Source organism: Nicotiana sylvestris, chromosome 2 (genome assembly GCF_000393655.2).
Source record: "Nicotiana sylvestris chromosome 2, ASM39365v2, whole genome shotgun sequence".
NCBI lineage: Eukaryota > Viridiplantae > Streptophyta > Magnoliopsida > Solanales > Solanaceae > Nicotiana > Nicotiana sylvestris.
Window position 1 is genome coordinate 143,131,043 of NC_091058.1, and position 19,486 is coordinate 143,150,528.

The 19,486-nt window shown below is 39.7% G+C and overlaps 1 protein-coding gene across 1 annotated transcript; it reads left to right on the forward strand.

Annotated features, from left to right (window-relative positions):
• Window positions 1-121: 121 nt before the first annotated feature.
• LOC104248390 (uncharacterized) lies at window positions 122-1,838 on the forward strand. The gene is made up of 2 exons (XM_009804643.1): window positions 122-920; window positions 1,201-1,838. The coding sequence occupies exons 1-2, from the start codon at window positions 122-124 to the stop codon at window positions 1,836-1,838; spliced, it is 1,437 nt and encodes a 478-aa protein (XP_009802945.1).
• Window positions 1,839-19,486: the final 17,648 nt, after the last annotated feature.

Genomic DNA, 19,486 nt, shown 5'->3' on the forward strand with positions numbered 1-19,486 from the left:
CTGCGGTTGTATGCTTTGTGCTGGGTCAAATCCGCCTTTAACAGTGGTGGAGGGGTATTTCAATCGTATATGGAAGGATTTGGGAATTGATAAGGTAGCTCAAATTAAAAAAGGAGTATTCATGGTCAGATTTTACAGTAATGAAGGGCGTACAAAGGCAATTGAAGGGGGAGTGCAGATATTTAATCGAAAACCAGTGATAATTAAGCCATGGAAACCAGGAATGGAGATAATGAATGTAATAGTGGAGCAGGTGCCTATATGGATTCGACTAGTGGGCCTAGATCTAAAGTACTGGGGGCAAGCATCTCTAATAAAAATAGCTGGGCTGGTGGGGAAACCCGTGAAGGCTGATACAGCAACAACGAGAAAGGAGAAACTCATGTATGCAAGGGTAATGGTGGAAGTTCCTTTGAACAAAACATATCCAGATTCAGTGATGTTTGAAAATGAATTGGGACAAATAATCGAACAGGAAATAGAGTATGAATGGAAGCCTACAATGTGTCAACAATGCAAATTGTTTGGGCACACAGACCAACAATGTAGAAGAGTACAACAAAAACCACAAGCAGAACAAGTAAGAAAAGAGTGGAAGGTAGTGGAGAGGAATGAGCAAAAAGAAAAGCCAGCCATAGCAGGGGAAAGCATGGAACAAAAGCCAAAGAATGTACAAGGGAAAGCTTTACAGAAGCAGATTATCATGCCAGTGAGTAACTCTTTCTCAACACTGGAGGATAATGGGGAAGAGCAAATTGCAGAGGAGAGTGCTAGAGAGAAAACAATGACAGACAGGAGAAATAAAGCTAAAGGAATTACACAAGGAGAAGGTACTCAACAAGGAAAAGGCAGCTCAACAGTAAGCTACCAGAGGGGAATACAAAGGAAAATAGAGATGGGTCCAGGAATAGGGAGGGGAGGTACAAACCCCCTCCAAAATGGATAAATTGGGATTTTGGAATGTGAGGGGTCTAAACAGGCAAGACAAGTAGAAAGAAATGAATCTGTTCTTACACAATACTAAGGTAGGCCTGTTTGGATTCCTGGAGACAAAGATTAAGAGGCAGAAAACATCTTTAGCTTCTCTTAATCTTTGTAATGGATGGTCTTTTAGTCACAATCTATATCATCATCTAGGTGGAAGAATATAGGTGCTTTGGAAAGCAAATATATTCTCTGTAAATATCACTGATGTATCAGCACAAATGATGCATTGTGAGGTAGAACATAGAGGGACTCAGCACAAGTTTCAGATAACATTTGTGTATGGGTTTAATGACCAAGCTTTAAGAAGACAATTATGGCAAGAGTTGGAGAAAATTCATGGTGTCACTAAAAAATCATGGGTAGTTATAGGAGATTTCAACTATGTATTGAATAGAGATGAAAGGGTGGGGAGTCCAATCACAGTTTCAGAAATAAAAGAATTCAAAGAGTGTGTAGGGAGATGTTCACTACAAGAGCTTAAATCATCTGGATCTTTTTTGACATGGAACAATAAACATGGAGACAATAGTAGAGTCTACAGCAGGATTGATAGAGTGCTAGTTAATGGAGATTGGGTGATGAAATTGCTAGGATCAGAAGTTCACTTTGGAAATGAAGGACTCATGGACCATTGTCCAGCTCTGATTAACTGGGATCAAGGACCTCAAAGTGGACAGTACAGATTCAGATATTTCAACATATGGAGTCAAGCCACTGACTTCAAACAACAAGTGGAATATAGCTGGAATAAGGGGATTACAGGTACTAAGCAGTATAGATTGGTGGGGAAGCTGAATAGACTGAAAGCCACTCTGCAAGGAATAAGAAGAACTCAATTTGGTGATGTATAAGGGAAAGATGTGTAGGCAAAAATAGAGCTAGAGGAGTGCCAAAAGAAACTACAGAAAGATCCTTTAAATATAAGGTTGATTGAAGAAGAGGCAAGGCTAGCTAAATAATATTCATACTGGAATCTGACACGGAACCGGTACCTAAAGCAGAAGTGTAAAATGCATTGGCTGAACTCAGGGGATATGAACGCAAAGTTTTTTCATAGCATGCTAAAAGCTAGAAGAAATGCTAACAGAATTTTCACTATAAAAGACACTGAAGGGAGAACAAGAAATGATATAGAGGGGATTACTGATGCTTTTATGAAATATTACTCTACTCTACTTGCCACTAAAACTGAGAATAGAAGTAGGATATGCAGTGCTACTTTTAAAAAAGGACCTGTAGTCTCAAAGGAACAAAGATGTATGTTGGTTGAGGAGTTTACAATAGATGAAATTAAACAAGCTTTATGGGAGATAGATGAAGATAAAGCACCTGGACCAGATGGCTATGGAAGCCAGTTTTTCAAGGATTGCTGGGAAATAGTTAAAGAGGATCTTGAAGCAGGAATAATGGAGTTTTTTAAAACAGGGAAATTATTGAGGGCATGGAATAGCATTGTATTGACTCTAGTACCAAAATCAGATCACGCAAACACAGTAACAGACTACAGACCTATAGCTTGCTGCAATACAATCTATAAAGTAATATCCAAGATGTTAGCAAACAGGTTGAAGAAAGTCCTGCCAGATATCATATCCCCCAATCAATGTGCCTTTATGGCTGGAAGAACCATAGCTCAGAACATACTAATATGTCAAGACTTGGTAAGATTGTATAATAGGAAACAAACCACAAGTAGCTGCCTGATAAAAATAGACTTGAGGAAAGCTTACGACACAGTAGAATGAGAGTTTGTAACTAAAATGTTGCATGCACTGAAATTCCCTCAGCAATTTATCAAATGGACTATGACATGCATCACTATAGTGCAGTATGCAATTGCAATCAATGGAGGTTTATATGGGAACATAAAAGGGGAAAGAGGACTTAGACAAAGGGACCCTATATCCCCAATGATCTTTGTCATTTGCATGGAATATTTCACAAGTATAATGAACATAGTTACAGAGCAGGTGGGATTTGAATATCACACTAAATGCAAACACTTGAAGTTGAATCATTTATGCTTTGCAGATGATGTACTACTATTCAGTAAATGAACCTTTCAATCAGTGCTATTACTATTGAGGGGCTTGAAAACATTCTCAGAAACTTCAAGCCTAACTACAAATGCAAACAAGTCAAACATCTTCAGTGTCAATATGCAAAACCAGCACCAGAAGGATTTGATAGACATGACAGGATATCAGAAAGGAAATCTGCCATTCAGGTACCTTGGTGTGCCTATATCAGCTAAGAGACTATCTAAAATGGATTGTGAAATACTTATAGATAAGATAACAGCTAGAATCAAAGGGTGGGGTACAAGACATTTGTCTTATGCAGGAAGGGTGCAACTAGTGAATTCAGTACTACTTCACATTCACAGCTACTGGTCAACCTTATTTTTACTCCCAAAGCAGGTGCTGAAAGGGATAACTGCTACGTGTAGAAATTTCATCTGGGATGGGAAACCTGTCACACATAAATCACCCATAGTGGCATGGGATCTAGTGTACAGGGCAAAACATGAAGGAGGATTGGCGATAACAGATATAATAAAATGGAATGAAGCTGCTGTTGCAAAATATGTATGGAATATTACCCCAAAAGTTGATAACCTATGGGTGAAATAGATCAACACTATCTACTTAAAGGAGAAGGATTTGGGGCAGTACAGATGCCCCACTGATGTTAGCTGGTATTGGAAGAAAATATGTAGAATCAAGGAAATATTTGCTCCAGGCTATAATCAGAACTTATGGAGCAATGCCAATTAAAAGTACACAATAAAGGGAGGATACATATGGAGAATGGGGGAAAAAGAGAGCTGGACATGGAGAAGATGGATATGGAATAGCATGAACCTACCCAAGCATAACTTTATTTGCTGGATCACTATGCATCAAAGGCTGCTGACAAAGTCCAGATTGTACAACATGGGCATTAGCCAAGAAGATAGATGCCTAATATGTGAAATAGAAGAGGAAACCACCCAACATTTATTCTTTGAATGTGTATATTCACACCAATGCTTACAGTGGATGAACATAGGCATACAAAATACAGAGATAACCAGGATCTGGAGATGAGTAACCAGACTACTTAAAGGGAGAAGATGCAGGGAAGTTGCCACTACTATATTGGCTGCCTTGGTGTACTGGATATGGAAAGCAAGAAATACTGTTGTATGGGATTTCAAACTACCTATAACTACATACATTGTAAGGCAGATAAAGCAAGAATGCAGAATGAGGAAGATCACCTATTTGAAGAGCAAGACAAGTATTCAAGAAAGAGAATGGATTGAGAAGATCATGCAGAAATAGAAGAACAGATAGATAGGAAGAAATGTTTTGAATACATAGCTTAATATATATGTATATAGAAAAAATAGGAGGAAAAGGAAAGTACTGAGGAAAAAGCTTGTAACAGATTTGTGGTGATGAAATAAAAAATTTTCTTCGCCAAAAAATAAAAGGATGTGTTATTGTCCAAAAGTTCTCCTTTAGTGGTCGTGTAAATGGGATAAAGGGAAAACCCTAACCATGTCTCTTAGACCAAAAAATAAAAAAAATAAAGAGACAGGATGAGTCGATAAAGGGTGAATATTTGCTAGTCTACTTTCTAGATATAAATCACGATACGCAAATTGATATTGGAGGTGGATTCAGAATTAAAAGTTTATGAATTCCTATAATAATCTCAATTTAATAGAATAATTGAATTATAAAATATTTATCTATATTTAGTGTTTTTCTTAATAGATATACTTGCAAGTTGCAAGTAAAAGAGTGCTAAATTTTTTTTTTCCCTAGCTATCGTAATCCTACGAATACGTCATGGAATGTGGATTAACTTCATGGGGAGCATGATTCAAAAAGTATTACTCCCTCTAAATTTGAAAAAAAAAATCTAATTTAAATGTTTTATTTTACCCTTAGCGATAACCCAATTAATTTTATGGCTACACATACTAATTAAATTTTATGATATGTTTAACGTCACAAATTTTAATTTTTCTTTTCTTTCTTAGTCAGTCAAATAGAATCACATAAAAGAAAATGAAGGGAATAATTGCCTTTCTTCTTTTTTTTTGGTACAAGATCTTCATGAATCTAGTTTAGGAATCGAACTTATATACCTTTCGTTGCTGTCATCCGTTTTGAATTAGTAGTTACAACTATAACATATCGGTCACCGAAGAATTTGAAGTATGAAATCGGATATTTTGGCCTGAATCTGATTATTAGGTAATATTCTTCAATCTAATCATGGGTTGAAAACTTATTAAGAATTATAAGAAAGAAAATTGCATTTTTTCGGTCCACAACTGATTTATACATTAGTATAGAAAGAACAATAATATATAGACTAGCATTGAAAAAAATATAAGGATCTCTAGTCGTTATGTCTTTTATATATAAATCTCCATGACATGAAGCTAATATATTTTGGTCATTTGCATTTCTACTAGTATTATCACTCGCGCGAATGCGCGGACACTAACCATATAATATATTTGAGTTATTTGGATTATATGAAAATAATCTTAAAACTTAAATTTTCTCTATTAAATATAGATAATCATTGAATATTAATTAAGAAACACTACATGAAAAAGATTAATCATTTTTCAAATTCTGGATATAATTCTATTTTTTTTTTGATACCATTCTCGCCGGTGTTATTGGATCCTAAAATTAGTCGGGAAGCAAAATAATAACTCATATCTATGACAAACAATCAAATGTTGAGATTATGAAGGACTCTTTGGATACGACTTGACTCTTTTATTACTACTTGAACTCTTATTTTGTGTGTTGATATCTTTTAAAAATTATTTCTATTTTAAAATTTCAGTTTCTAAACTATTACTTTTGAATAATAATTTATTTTATAATAATGTAAGTGAAATATTATCCTTAATTCAAAACCCATTTTAGTTGGCTATCTAAAAATTTAAAAAATTGTTTAGCCAGTAAATTTTTGTTTTCCAGTATGACTCCATTTTGATATTTGACATTAACCATATTAAATATCCGTGTTATTTGAATGATATATAAATAACCTTAGTTGATTGTTATTATATAATATTGCATATATTGCCTTGAAATTGCCAAGTAGTTTTTTCTCGAAATCATACTTAGCTTAACCTCAATACAAACTACTGAAATTGCATTTATATTCAAATTTAGATATCATATCAATTTGTTAGTAATAGTGATTTTTTAAAAATGCCACACAATGTAAATAAAAAAAATATTTTAAGATATCCTTGTCTTATAATCTATGAATCTGAGTTGAAAAAAATATTTAAAATCGATGATATCAACTTCCAAATTTTTTATACTTAACACAGATGAAACATAAGAAGAAATTTGTTGTCATCTCTTATTTCTGGTTTTTAGATTTCACATACATTTTTTCTATATTTATTTTCTTTTATCTTATTTTTTATGTCTTTCTTTTTTCTTTTTTATTTACAAAGAAATAATTTATTTCTCTATAAAAGGACGAGTTTAAATAGAAATTGTCTACATAAGAATTTTATTTATATTTTTAGTCTTTAGTTGAAATTCTTCATATTTTTCTTTTGGCTTTATCTAATCAACCAAAATAAGTGATCGCCTTACCACTTAAATGAAAAAATTGAAGAATGTGTAATTTATATATAATCCATATAATATGTGTATAATCGTGTGTTGCCAATATATCATCTATGGATATTAGCTATAAAAAGTAAACAATAAATCTGGCCAGATATTTATGTAAATATTCCATAAGATTTTGGTTTCTTAATTTTATCCATGATATGACTTCTATAATAATAATTTAAAAACTCTATTAAAATTCAAAAATATCTTATCCTTTTTTTTAAAAAATTACAAAATATTTTAAAAGATAATCCCATTTTGAAATAATTTGTTTACATTTAAAAAAAAAATATTTCATGTCATACCTTTTTTTTTTAAAAAAAAATATACTTTTGTTACACATGAAAATTGCTATAGAAACTATCAATTAGTGTGACGACCCGGCCGGCCGTCTTAAGAATTAACGCCCCGATCCCCTATTAACTGCTTTTCCTAAGTTTAATTCTGCTAATTTGATTCGCCGGGATGTTCGGTTTTGAGTTTCGGAGAGTTTTGGGACACATAGTCCCTAAATGAGAGCTTAAGTGTTGGAAAATTGACCGTAGTTGGAACAGTGTGAAGACGACCTCAGAATAGAAATCTAATAGTTCTGTTAGCTCTGTTGGGTGATTTGGGATTAGGAGCGTGTTCGGATAGTGGTTTGGAGGTCTGTAGCTGATTTAGGCTTGAAATGCCGAAGATTGAATTTTGGAAGTTTTCGGTTCGGTAGTGAGATTTTGATCCGAGGGTCGGAATGAAATTCCGAGAGTTGCAGTAGCTTCGTCATGTCATTTGGGATGTGTGTGCAAAATTCCAGGTCATTCAGACGAGGTTTGATAGACTTTTTGATCGTGTTTTATAGAGTTTTTGAAATTTTATACTTGAATTCGATGAAAAGTAGGTATTTTGGTGTTGTTTGTAGCGTTCCGAAGGTTAGAACAAGTTTGAATGAGGTTTTAGGATATGTTGGTATCTTTGGTTGAGGTCCCGGGGGCCTCGGGTGTGTCTCGGATGATCAATGGATCATTTTTGGAACTTGTTGAATTGCTGAACTGCTGGTATCTGGTTTCCTTCTCTGCAATTGCAGCCCTTCCTCCGCGTTCGCGTAGAGTAATTCTGGAGGGTGACCATTTTGTTCTACGTGATCGCATTAGTTGGTTTGCGATCGCGGCGGTCTATTCCCTCCTTCTTCGCGTTCGTATCCCATTCTTCGCGTTCGCATAGTAGAAACTGAGCCGGTGGCTCAGAGGCCATTTTCCTCTTCGTGTTCGCGTGGATTCGACCCGGACGCGTAAGCCCGCTTCTTCCTCTTCTGCGATCACGTGCGTCTGGTCATGTTCTCATAGGCCATTCCAGGAGCTCTTCATTTTTCCTCTTCGCCATCGCATGCCATTTCTTGCGATCGCAATGAACAACATCTGGGCAGAGAATTTAAAATCCAAAATCGAGGGTTTAGACCTTAACTCATATTTTGGACTTGGGAGCTTGGGAGATTATGATTTTTGAAGGGATTTTCACCTGGACAACTTGGGTAAGTGATTCTTACTCGATTTAGACTAATTTCCATGAATCTTCACTTGAATCCATCCTTTAGTTTAGGAATTTTGGTAGAATTTGGGGGAAAAGTTCTTAGACCAAGAGATTGGGTTTTGATTGGGTATTTGACGTCGGATTGGGATAATTTTGATATGGTTAGACTCATGAGAGTGAGAAGATTCTGAAAACATAAATTTTACCCAATTCCGAGATGTGGGACCGAGGGGCGTTTTGGTTATTTTACCTAATTTTGTGTATTAGCTTCGAATTAAATCGTAGAATCAGTTACTTGAGGTGTTATTTATAATATACAATTGAATTGAATAGGTTTGGTCCACTTGGAGTCGGATACTCGTGGCAAAAGTATGGTTTCAAGTTGATTTTGAGCTCGTTCGAGGTAAGTGGCTTGTCTAACCTTGTGTGGGAGACTTTCTCCTTATGATTGATATATTTGGTAATTGAAATGCCTTGTACGTGAGGTGACGAGTGCGTACTTGTGCAAATTGTTGAAAATCCAGTTTTCTTTAAGTACTTATCAGTATGTTCCTTATCCTGTTTTTATTACTTGTGCTATTAAACCTGTTGTTAGCTTAGGAAAGCTGGTCTAAGTGATTTAATTGCTTTAATTGTTCAAATCTGTTTACCTAAACTCCGTGCAGCATGCTAGGCTAGAATTATTTGTTGCCTTAATATGAAATTTCCCTTCTCTGAATATTTCTTGCTGCCGCTGTGTATTTACATTGGGACTACGGATGTGGAATTTCGGTAGCTCTCCCTTGTCTGTTTACTTTGGGACTGCGGGTTAGATTCCCGATAGATCCCCCTCCACATTTACTTTGGGACTGCGGGTTAGATTCCCGATAGATCCCCTTGCACAGTTATATGGAACTACGGGAATGCACCCAGTAGATTCCCCCAGTACTTGGTATTTATATTTGGGGACTACGGATCGAGATTTCCGGTAAATCCCCCGCGCATTGATAGTTGGACTACGGGACGATATCCCGGGAGATCCTTCGGACATATATATATGATGGACTACGAGACGGTATCCCGGGAGATCCACTGGATAGTTGTGATTGGGACTACAGGACGGTATCTTGGAAGGTGCCCCGGTTGTTATCTTTGTGTTGAGCTATATTTCTTTTTCGTGGCTTGTGTTGTCTCTGTTCTAGTTGTTGTTGCTCTGTCAATTCTATGTTATTTTTTACTGTTGCACTTATCTATACTGTTTTATTCTACACAGTTAACCCTTATATTGTATTTAACCTTAGTAGGGCCTGAGCTTCCTCGTCACTACCCAACCGAGGTTAGGCTTGGCACTTACTGAGTACCGCTGTGGTGTACTCATGCCTCTTTTGCGCATGTTTTTCATGTGCAGATGCAGGTAGCGCAGATCAGGCCTACTATCGTTGAGGGAGGCGACTGCTTAGAGACTCTAAAGTACATCTGCCGCGTCCGCAGACCAAGGAGTCCCTTTCTACTCTTGCCTTTAGTATTTATCCCTTCTGTACTTTTCTGTTCTTTATTAGAAATTCCGGAGTTAGAGCTATGTAGTATTTCTTTCTTAGCTTGTGATTCATGGGTTTCCGGGTCTTGGATATGTTTGGTGTTGAGAGTTAAACATGGTGTATGCCGAGCGACACATTTACACACTGTTATTGCTTTATTTCTGTTTTTAAATTGTTTTACTTCCGCAAGTTTGGTTATCTTCCGCAAAGTTAGGCTTACCTAGTCGTAGAGACTAGGTGCCATCACGATGGTTCATGGAGGGCGAACCAGGGTCGTGACAAGTTGGTATAAGAGCTCTAGGTTCATAGGACTCATGAATCACAAGCCGGTTTATTAAAGTCTCGCTGATCGGTACAGAGACGTCTATACTTATCTACGAGAGGCTATGTAACCGTTAGGAAAATTCCACTTCATTTTATTTTCCTGTCGTGCGAGATTTTTGACATCACGAAACCTAAATCTCTGTCTTCCATTCTCTCACAGATGGTGAGGACACGTGCTACCAGAGATGATCAGACACCCGCGCCCTCTGCGAGAGCCGTCAGAGGTCGGGGCCGGGGTATAGGCCGAGGACGCGCACGCGGTGCAGCTAGAGCACCCACGCGAGATACCACTGAGGAGCCACCAGCAATTCTAGCCAGAGCCCAGGCATCGGACATGACTACTGCTACTACTACTCCAGCACTTCAGGAGACATTAGCACAGTTCCTGAGCATGTTTGGTACATTAATTCAGGTGGGGATTGATTCAGGTTGTACCAACTACTTAGCAGGTTGGGGGAGGGACCCAGATTCTCGCCGCCCCCACTCTAGAGCAGCGAGTTTCCATTGGTCAGGTTCAAGGTGTCATGGCGACACAACCTATGGTCCCAGTTCAGTGGGTGGTGAGGACCTCTCACCGAGTAGAGGACAGGTGGGTCCGGGAGAAAGAGGACAGACGAGGTCAGGAGGGAGAGTATAGGGGAGTGAGTAGACCTCGTAGACTAGGGAGACCCATTAGTCCTTATTTTGGAGGAAGAGTACGATATGGTAGAGATTTTATAGGCCAGCCAACTCAGTTTGCATCTCAGATTTCACACAGTGTTTCAGGTGTTCAGGGGTCTTGGATTACCCGTACCGCACAGTTCCCACTGCCACGTCAGCCACAAGGTTGCTTTGAGTGTGGTGATATACGCCATATGGTGAGATTTTGCCCTAGACTTGGGAGGAGTGCACCTCCACGGACTTCCCAGCCATGGCGTGCCCCGCAGAGTTCTTAGGCTATGGTTACAGCCCCAGATGCTACCCCACCTGCTCAGCCACCTAGAGGGGAAGGCCAGGCCAGATACTATGCCCTTCATGCTCGTACCGAGGTTGTTGCCTCCGATTCTGTCATCATAGCTATTGTCATGGTTTACCATAGAGATGCATAAGTTCCATTCGATTTAGGCTCCACTTACTCTTGTGTGTCTTCTTATTTTGCTCCGCATTTGGGTGTACCTCGGGATTCTTTGAGTTCCCCTGTTTATTTTTCTACTCCTGTGGGAGATTCTCTCATTGTGGACCGCGTTTATTGGTCGTGTTTGGTTGCTCTTAGTGGTTTTGAGACCAGAGCCGATATATTATTACTCAGTATGGTCGATTTTGATATTATCTTGGGCATGGACTGGTTGCCGCCCCATTATGCTATTCTTGATTGTCACGCCAAAACCGTGACGCTGGCTATGCCAGGTGTACCATGTGTTGAGTGGAGAGGTACCTTAAATTACACCCCTAGTAGAGTCATTTCTTTTATTAAAGCTCAGCGTATGGTTGAGAAGGGGTGTGACGCATATTTAGCTTATGTGAGAGATGTCCGTATTGATACCCCTTTAGTTGATTCAGTTTCAGTAGTACGGGATTTTCCCGATGTGTTTCTAGCTGACCTTCCAGGCATGCCGCCTGATAGAGATATTGATTTTGGCATTGATCTATTGCCGGGCACTCAGCCCATTTCTATTCCTCCGTATCGTATGGTTCCTCCTAAGTTGAAGGAGTTGAAGGATCAGTTACAAGAATTGCTTGATAAGGGTTTTATTCGGCCTAGTGTATCACCTTGGGGTCCTCCTATTTTGTTTGTGAAGAAGAAGGATGGTTATATGCGTATGTGTATTGATTATCGCTAGTTGAACAAGGTTATAGTGAAGAACCGTTATCCTTTGCCTCGTATTGATGATCTGTTTGACCAACTTCAAGGCGCACGGGTGTTTTTTAAGATTGACTTGCGCTCAATTTACCATCAGTTGAAGATTCGGGAGCCAGATATCTTGAAGACCGCTTTCGGGACTCGGTATGGTCATTACGAGTTCCTTGTTATGTCATTTGGGCTGACCAATGCCCCAACAGCCTTTATGCATTTGATGCACAGTGTGTTTCGACCGTATCTTGACTCGTTCATCATTATCTTTATTGATGATATTCTGGTGTATTCTCGGGGTCAGGAAGATCATGAGCAACACTTGAGGACTATAATTCAGACTCTGAGAGAGAAGAAGTTATATGCTAAATTCTCGAAATGTGAGTTTTGGTTGGATTCAGTGGCATTCTTAGGCCACGTGGTAGCGAGTGAGGTATTCAGGTGGATCCGAAGAAGATATAGGCTGTACAGAGTTGGCCCAGACCATCCTCAGCTACCGCGATTTGCAATTTTCTTGGTTTGGCTGGCTACTACCGTCGTTTTGTGGATGGGTTTTCATCAATTGTAGTCCCCATGACCAGATTGACCCAGAAGGGTGCTCTGTTTCAGTGGACGGAGGAGTGTGAGACGAGCTTTCAGAAGCTCAAGAAAGCATTGACTACAACCCCAATTTTGATACTGCCTATAGGTTCCTATTGTGACGCCTCGAGGGTTGTCCTCGTAGCGGTGTTGATGCAGGACGGTAGGGTGATTGCCTACGCGTCCAGACAGTTAAAGATACATGAGAAGAACTACCCTGTTCACGACCTTGAGTTAGCTGCCATTGTTCACGCCCTGAAGATTTGGCGCCATTACTTATACGGTGTGCCTTGTGAGATTTATACTGACCATCGGAGCTTGCAACATTTGTTCAAACAAAAAGATCTAAATTTGCGCCAGATGAGGTGGTTGGAGTTGCTAAAGGACTATGATATCACTATTTTGTATCACCCGGGCAAGGCTAATGTGGTGGCCAATGCTTTGAGTCGTCTGGCAGAGAGTTTGGGGAGTTTGGCTTATTTACCAGCATCAGAGAGGCCTATGGCGATGGATATTCAGGCCTTAGCCAGCCAGTTTGTGAGATTGGATCTTTCGGAGCCCAGTCGGGTTCTAGCTTGCGTGGTTTCTCGGTCTTCTTTATTTGATCGTATCAGGGAGCGGCAGTATGATGACCCTCATTTGCTTGTCCTCAAGGACAAGGTTCAGCATGGTGATGCTAGGGATGTGACTATTGGTGATGATGGGGTATTGAGGATACAGGGTCGGATTCGTGTACCCAATGTTGAGGGGCTTCGGGAGATGATTCTGGAGGAGGCACATAGCTCTCGGTATTCCATTCATCCGGGTGCCGCGAACATGTATCAGGATTTGAGGCAGCACTATTGGTGGAGGCGGATGAAGAAAGATATAGTTGGATTTGTAGCTCGGTGTCTCAACTGTCAGCAGGTGAAGTATGAGCACCAGAGATCAGGTGGGTTGCTTCAGCAGATAGAGATTCCAGAGTGGAAGTGGGAGCGGATCACCATTGTCACGTCCCCAAACCGGCTCGGTCGTGATGACACCTCTCGTGAAGACAAGGCCAGCCGACACAATACCCATATTAACCCCTTAATCATTAAGAGTTATTTTTAAGCCTTTAATTAAACAATATCTCATAACATGAGTCTGAATGAACAACGCGGAAATAACCTACAAGCCCGACATCGAGGTGTCACTAGCCATGAGCATCTACCAAGGTCTGAATACTACAAAACAGTCAAAGTGTACTAAGTACAGAAATGAAATGAGAGGAATGAAGTAGTGTTGCGAACGTCGTGCAACCATCTTGCTAACCCTGATGACTCCGCGTATGAGCATCCAACACCCGCTACCGGGTTCAGAAATACCTGAATCTACATACGAAGTGCAGGGAGTAATGTGAGTACTCCAACCCAGTAAGTAATAAGAGTAATTAAAGACTGACCAATAGGAAATAATGAATCCACATTTATGTTAAACTCAATAAGTACAACAGGCTTTCAAATCAGAGTACGAGTCAATCGTCTCGTTTAAAATCCAACTTTTGGTAAAAATTATTTAAAAATACCTTCCAACGGTTTCAGTAGGGGTTCAATACCATTTTTTTAATAAAGGAGATGAAAACCATAATCGGCCCCTCGGGCAAAATAGGAGTCATAAATACCTCATAATAAGAAAATCTCAGTAGAAATATCAAATCCAAATCAGTGGTTAAGTTCTGAACATCTCATAAGCCCCAACTTAAATGAAAGTTGTTTAGAAATATTTATTCAATGTTTTCGATAGAGGCTCGGTATAAAGATGAGTGAAAGCAATCAATAAATCAACATATTCAATAGAAACTCACTTAAAAAGGAGTAAAAATCAATAAGTTCATAAACAGGCCTCTCAGGCAAAGAATCACTTAGGTGCATGTATATATATCTATCGCCCCTCGGGCTAGCCTCTCAGTCACTCGTGACTCAACTCTTACCAATCAGCACTTACACTCAGCACTCACGCTCAATAGGTACCACATAGTAACCGCTGCGGCGCGCAACCCGATCCATATATTGTTGCGGCGTGCATCCCAATCCACATATCTCATCGACAACGTTCACTGGGGGTGTGCAGACTCTGGAGGGGCTCCTACAGCCCAAGCGCTATATCGCTGCGTCGTGCAGCCCGACCTACATATCGCTGCAACGTGTAGCCCGACCCACATATTGCTGCGGCGTGCAGCTCGATCCATATATATATATATATATATATATATATATATATATATATATATATATATATATATATATATATATATATATATATATATATTGCTGCGGCGTGCAGCCCGATCCATAGAAATATAATCCTCACAACCAGACCCTCAGTCTATCTCAGTCATCAACCTCACAATCAGACCCTCGGTCTATCTCAGTCATCAACTCACGATTACTCGAACCATCAGTAAAACAGGGAACCCAGCCCAAATAGTTTTCATATTTTTAAGAAATAAAGTGATAAAACCATATTTAAACAATAAACAGGTAAAACATGACTGATGACATGCTTTCAAAACAAATAGAGTGGGGAAAAATAGTGAAAGTGCCCCTAAGGGTCTCAGCAGGCCGACACAAGGCCCCAAACATGGCGTACAACCCAAAATATAATATAAATCTCTAAAACATGGAATATCATAAGATTTCAAATCAAATACGCGACTTAATAGTCGTACGGGATGGACCAAGTCACAATCCCCAATGGTACACCACTCCACGCTCGTCATCTAGCGTGTGCGTCACCTCAAAGTAACACAATGATGTGTAATCCGGGGTTTCAAACCCTCAGGACAGTATTTACAATCATTACTTACCTCGATCTGGTCCAAACTCTAGCCCGCTACGCCTTTGCTCCTCAAATCGGACTCAACGCGCATCGAATCTATCCAAAATCAAAACGAATACGTCACAATATGCTAAGGAACATAGCCCAAGTGAAAACAACCAATAAAGGGCACGAATCCCGAATTTACCAAAACCCGAGCCCCGGGCCCACGCCTCCTCATCGGGTAAAATTTATATTTTCAAAATCCTCATACCCTCATGAGTCTAACCATACCAAAATTATCCAATTCCGGTACCATTTGGTCCTTCAAATCATCATTTTATATTTTTGGAAGATTCCACAAATTTTCTTCCCAAGTTCCATCCCAAATCACGAATTAAATGATGAATTCAATGATAGATTCAAGTACTCTAGCCAAATCTGAGCTAAAATCACTTACCCCGATGAAGTTCTTGAAAAACCTTCAAAAAATTGCCAAAATCCGAGCTCTCTGGGTCAAAATATCAAATAAAACCCAAACCTCGTATTTATAGAGTACCCCACAAATTTCCAACTCCGCGGTCCGCACAAAAACGACCGCGGCCGCACAGGCCTTCCTTTGAAGTGATAGGCTTTAGTATTCTGGCCATTACTTTCTCTAGAGATGTCCAAATTGCGATATCATTACCTTTCTAGAAACTAGACACGAAGGGCTACAACCGTTATTTTTGAGTCATCTCAAAATTCCTTGTAGATCAGAAGATATGAGCTTCCGAAGTAGGACCAGTGAAATGTCCCTCACCGCGCCCACACAGCATTTTGTGTGGTCCGCAAAACACGTACCGCGGCTGCACTTCATTTTGTGCGGTCCGCACAGCACATACCGCGGCCGCACTTCTTTTTGTGCGGACCGCGCGGGTGGGTTCCGAGGCCTGCAACCCTTCTGGACCTGCTACAACTATGATTTTCGGTCTATAACATCCTGGAACCTACCCGAAACTTCAAACCAATTGTACCAACACATCCCATGACATTGTTCCAACTTGTTCAAAACATCGGAACGCTCACAACAACATCAAATAACCAATTTAACATAGGATTCAAGTCTAAGAACTCCAAGAACTCTTAAATTATGCTTTTGATTAAAAGTCTATTAAATCTCGTTCGAATGACCTAAAATTTTGCACACACATCCCGAATGACACAACGAAGCTACTGTCACTCTCGGAATTCCATTCTGACCTCTATATCAAAATCTCGCCTATCAACCGGAAAACTCCGAAATCTCAATTTCGCCAATTCACGCCTAAACCTTCCACGGACTTCCTAAATACATTCTGATCACGCTCCTAAGTCCCAAATCACCCAACGGAGCTAACCAAATCATAAAAATCCCGATCCGAGCTCATATACAAACAAGTCAAATCTTGGTCAAACCTTTCAAATTTTAAGTTTCAAACTGAGGAATGTTCTTCCAAATTTCATGCTAATTACCCTGAAAACCAAAACTAATGATTAACATAAGTCATAATACACCAAACGGGGCAAGTCATGCCCGAGAACTGGCGGTCAAAGTGCAAAAGCTCAAAACAATCGGTCGGGTCTTTACATCCTCCCCCACTTAAATATACGTTCATCATCGAACGTGCCTAAAGTTGTTCTAAAAGCCAATCAATAACAGAATAACCTCACCATGCACATACCCGGGGGTGATCCCATGTCACCCTATCTCACATAGGTTCGATAACACAATATAACTGAAATTTCACAATCCATCCTAGTCCATAAACCATAGAACAACATTTCTGCTTCTAATATCCTCAATACGATCAGAATCTTACATTTATACTGTGAATAAGTCCAAACAAGCTGTCACAAACCATATCTTCTATCTCAGGTGCAATCACATGATATACCACATAATTCAAACACTCGCAGCAATAACTTCTAATGACAGCAGCTGCACATAACAACCGAATACCGATAGAAAACCTCTTATCAACTAAAGTCTCATTCCCACACTTTCATATACTGCCAATGATAAATAAACCACACAGTTAGCCATAACTATTTCTCAGATCAACTATTCATGAAGCCACTTCTCCTTTGGAAAAGACCATAGCAATTTTCCTGAGCCGAAGCTCGATATTATCCTTCCAACAAGCTGAAATCAAATCCGTTTGTATTCATTAATGATCCCAACGATCTCATCTAATCCAACATACTACTCTGGTGACATGACACATCAATACAGGCCTAAGCCACCACTTGCACAATACGCACACCAATAAGCAACAGTCCGAACATACTCAAATCATGAAAATGACTCAAATGAAAGAGCTATACATCAAGTTCACCAGTACCACCACAACACAAGGCTGAGAACCCGTCTTACATCATCAGAACATAACACACAAATCTAACCCCACAAGGTTACTATGCTTGAAATCGACAACCACACGCAATTTGATATTTGAAACTAAAGCAAATTATCATACCCACGGTGAAGCCAATAACATACATCACACAACCGAAAGGACATAACCGATACGTCATTCACTGAGCTACACACAATTACTCTCCTCGCTCGACTTCCACTATGAAACTTCGATAGAACCGCACCATAGGTGCCTATAACCAATAGGTCATAACACCTCGCAAGACAGAAATGCAGCTCATAGATCTCCCCAGAATACTAATAAGCTCAATAAGAATCGAATCAACACATCCCTCAACAATACAACTCGGAGCCAACCAGTCTGAACCCAATATCACATACAAAATCTAACATACCAAGTAGCAAAAGATCCGCTTGGGTCTCCAAACACCGATAGTCACTAAACAATGCCAATACACGCGACCCACAACCACAACATAGCCTGAACATGAGAACTCCCAATCTCCAACTCCATATAGCACACGAATCACCACACCTGATCCTAATCATTCCACGAGAGATACTCTAAAATTCTTCTGTACCACTAAGCACTCGAATATCAGCAGTCGATCTAATAAGAAAGTGCCGCAATACTACCGAAGTACCATCAACTGCACCACATTGCCTTTTCTGAAACATATACCCTCGTCAAATCACTCCAATTAGCAACACCATTTCCTTAATCATCTGAAGATCATCCCCCTAATCATCTGAAGCTCCACGTGCTGCCTAAGAATTTTATAACCTTCCTTTCAGAACCGAACCACAACCTCACACACGCAATTCTCAATCATTTACAACATACCACATGACCCATACCATTCTAGGATAACTGTGAGAACTTCATACCCCTTCCGAACCGCAAGCAACTATGCATTCCACTAGCCAAGAACTTCCCATTGATCCCATCTAGAAAAGAACCACTATACATCCCATGCTCCTCATGCCAATAGGAAAATATACATCTCCAACCAAGGTAGGAACCATTAAGAACTCCTTGAATTCCCTTTGTACAACCCTAATTCATCAGGACTGAATTCCTTCTAACTCAACCGAGCTACGCATGACTCTAGAACCCAAAAGAATTGCTGCAAAACACCTGTAGAGACTCATTACCCCATAAGCATCCAAAGAGTTAATCATATCTTTACCACATCGATCCGACCCACTACCAAGCTATACCATATGTCCGAGTTTCCTTCTGATTTACCTTCAACTTGATACTCCTTCTTGCTATAACATCACAATTCCTCAACCCAAACTTACCATATGGGATCCAAGCATTAAGCCACACCTTCTGAGACCCATAGGCCGCTGAATACTCTCTTATCTATTCCCAAAGGCACCATATTCAAAATACTTTACTCTGAGAAAACTTCATGTGAATCTATATCCGTTACCTTTACCTTCCTGATAGTGATACATAGGATCCCATAATTGATATAGAAGTGATACAGTCTTGGCACCCTCTGATGCAAACCTCAGTTTCTAGCCCAATTATACACTTGAAAATCTCCAATTATTACCTGAAAGTCTTGAACCCATTAGAACCATTCCCGAGAGTCATCCACTCTACTCAAACCGCAATTAGCCTGATCAAAAAAACCATCAGCCCGTGCTTCACTAGCACTCTGACACCGCAGAATGTAACCTCATTCTGGTACAACCAAGCAACTTCCTTCTCTATGCACCGAGCATCCTTTACCAACAACAACTCAAGACATTCCGTGATTCTCATACCCTATGAAGTATAATATAACCTCTGTCAAAATTTTCCTTTACTCGAGCCATCCTCGGTCTCAATTTTCGCAAGCCATAACTGATTCACCAGCACGCCTCAAACTGGAACCAACATAGCACATAATCGTGC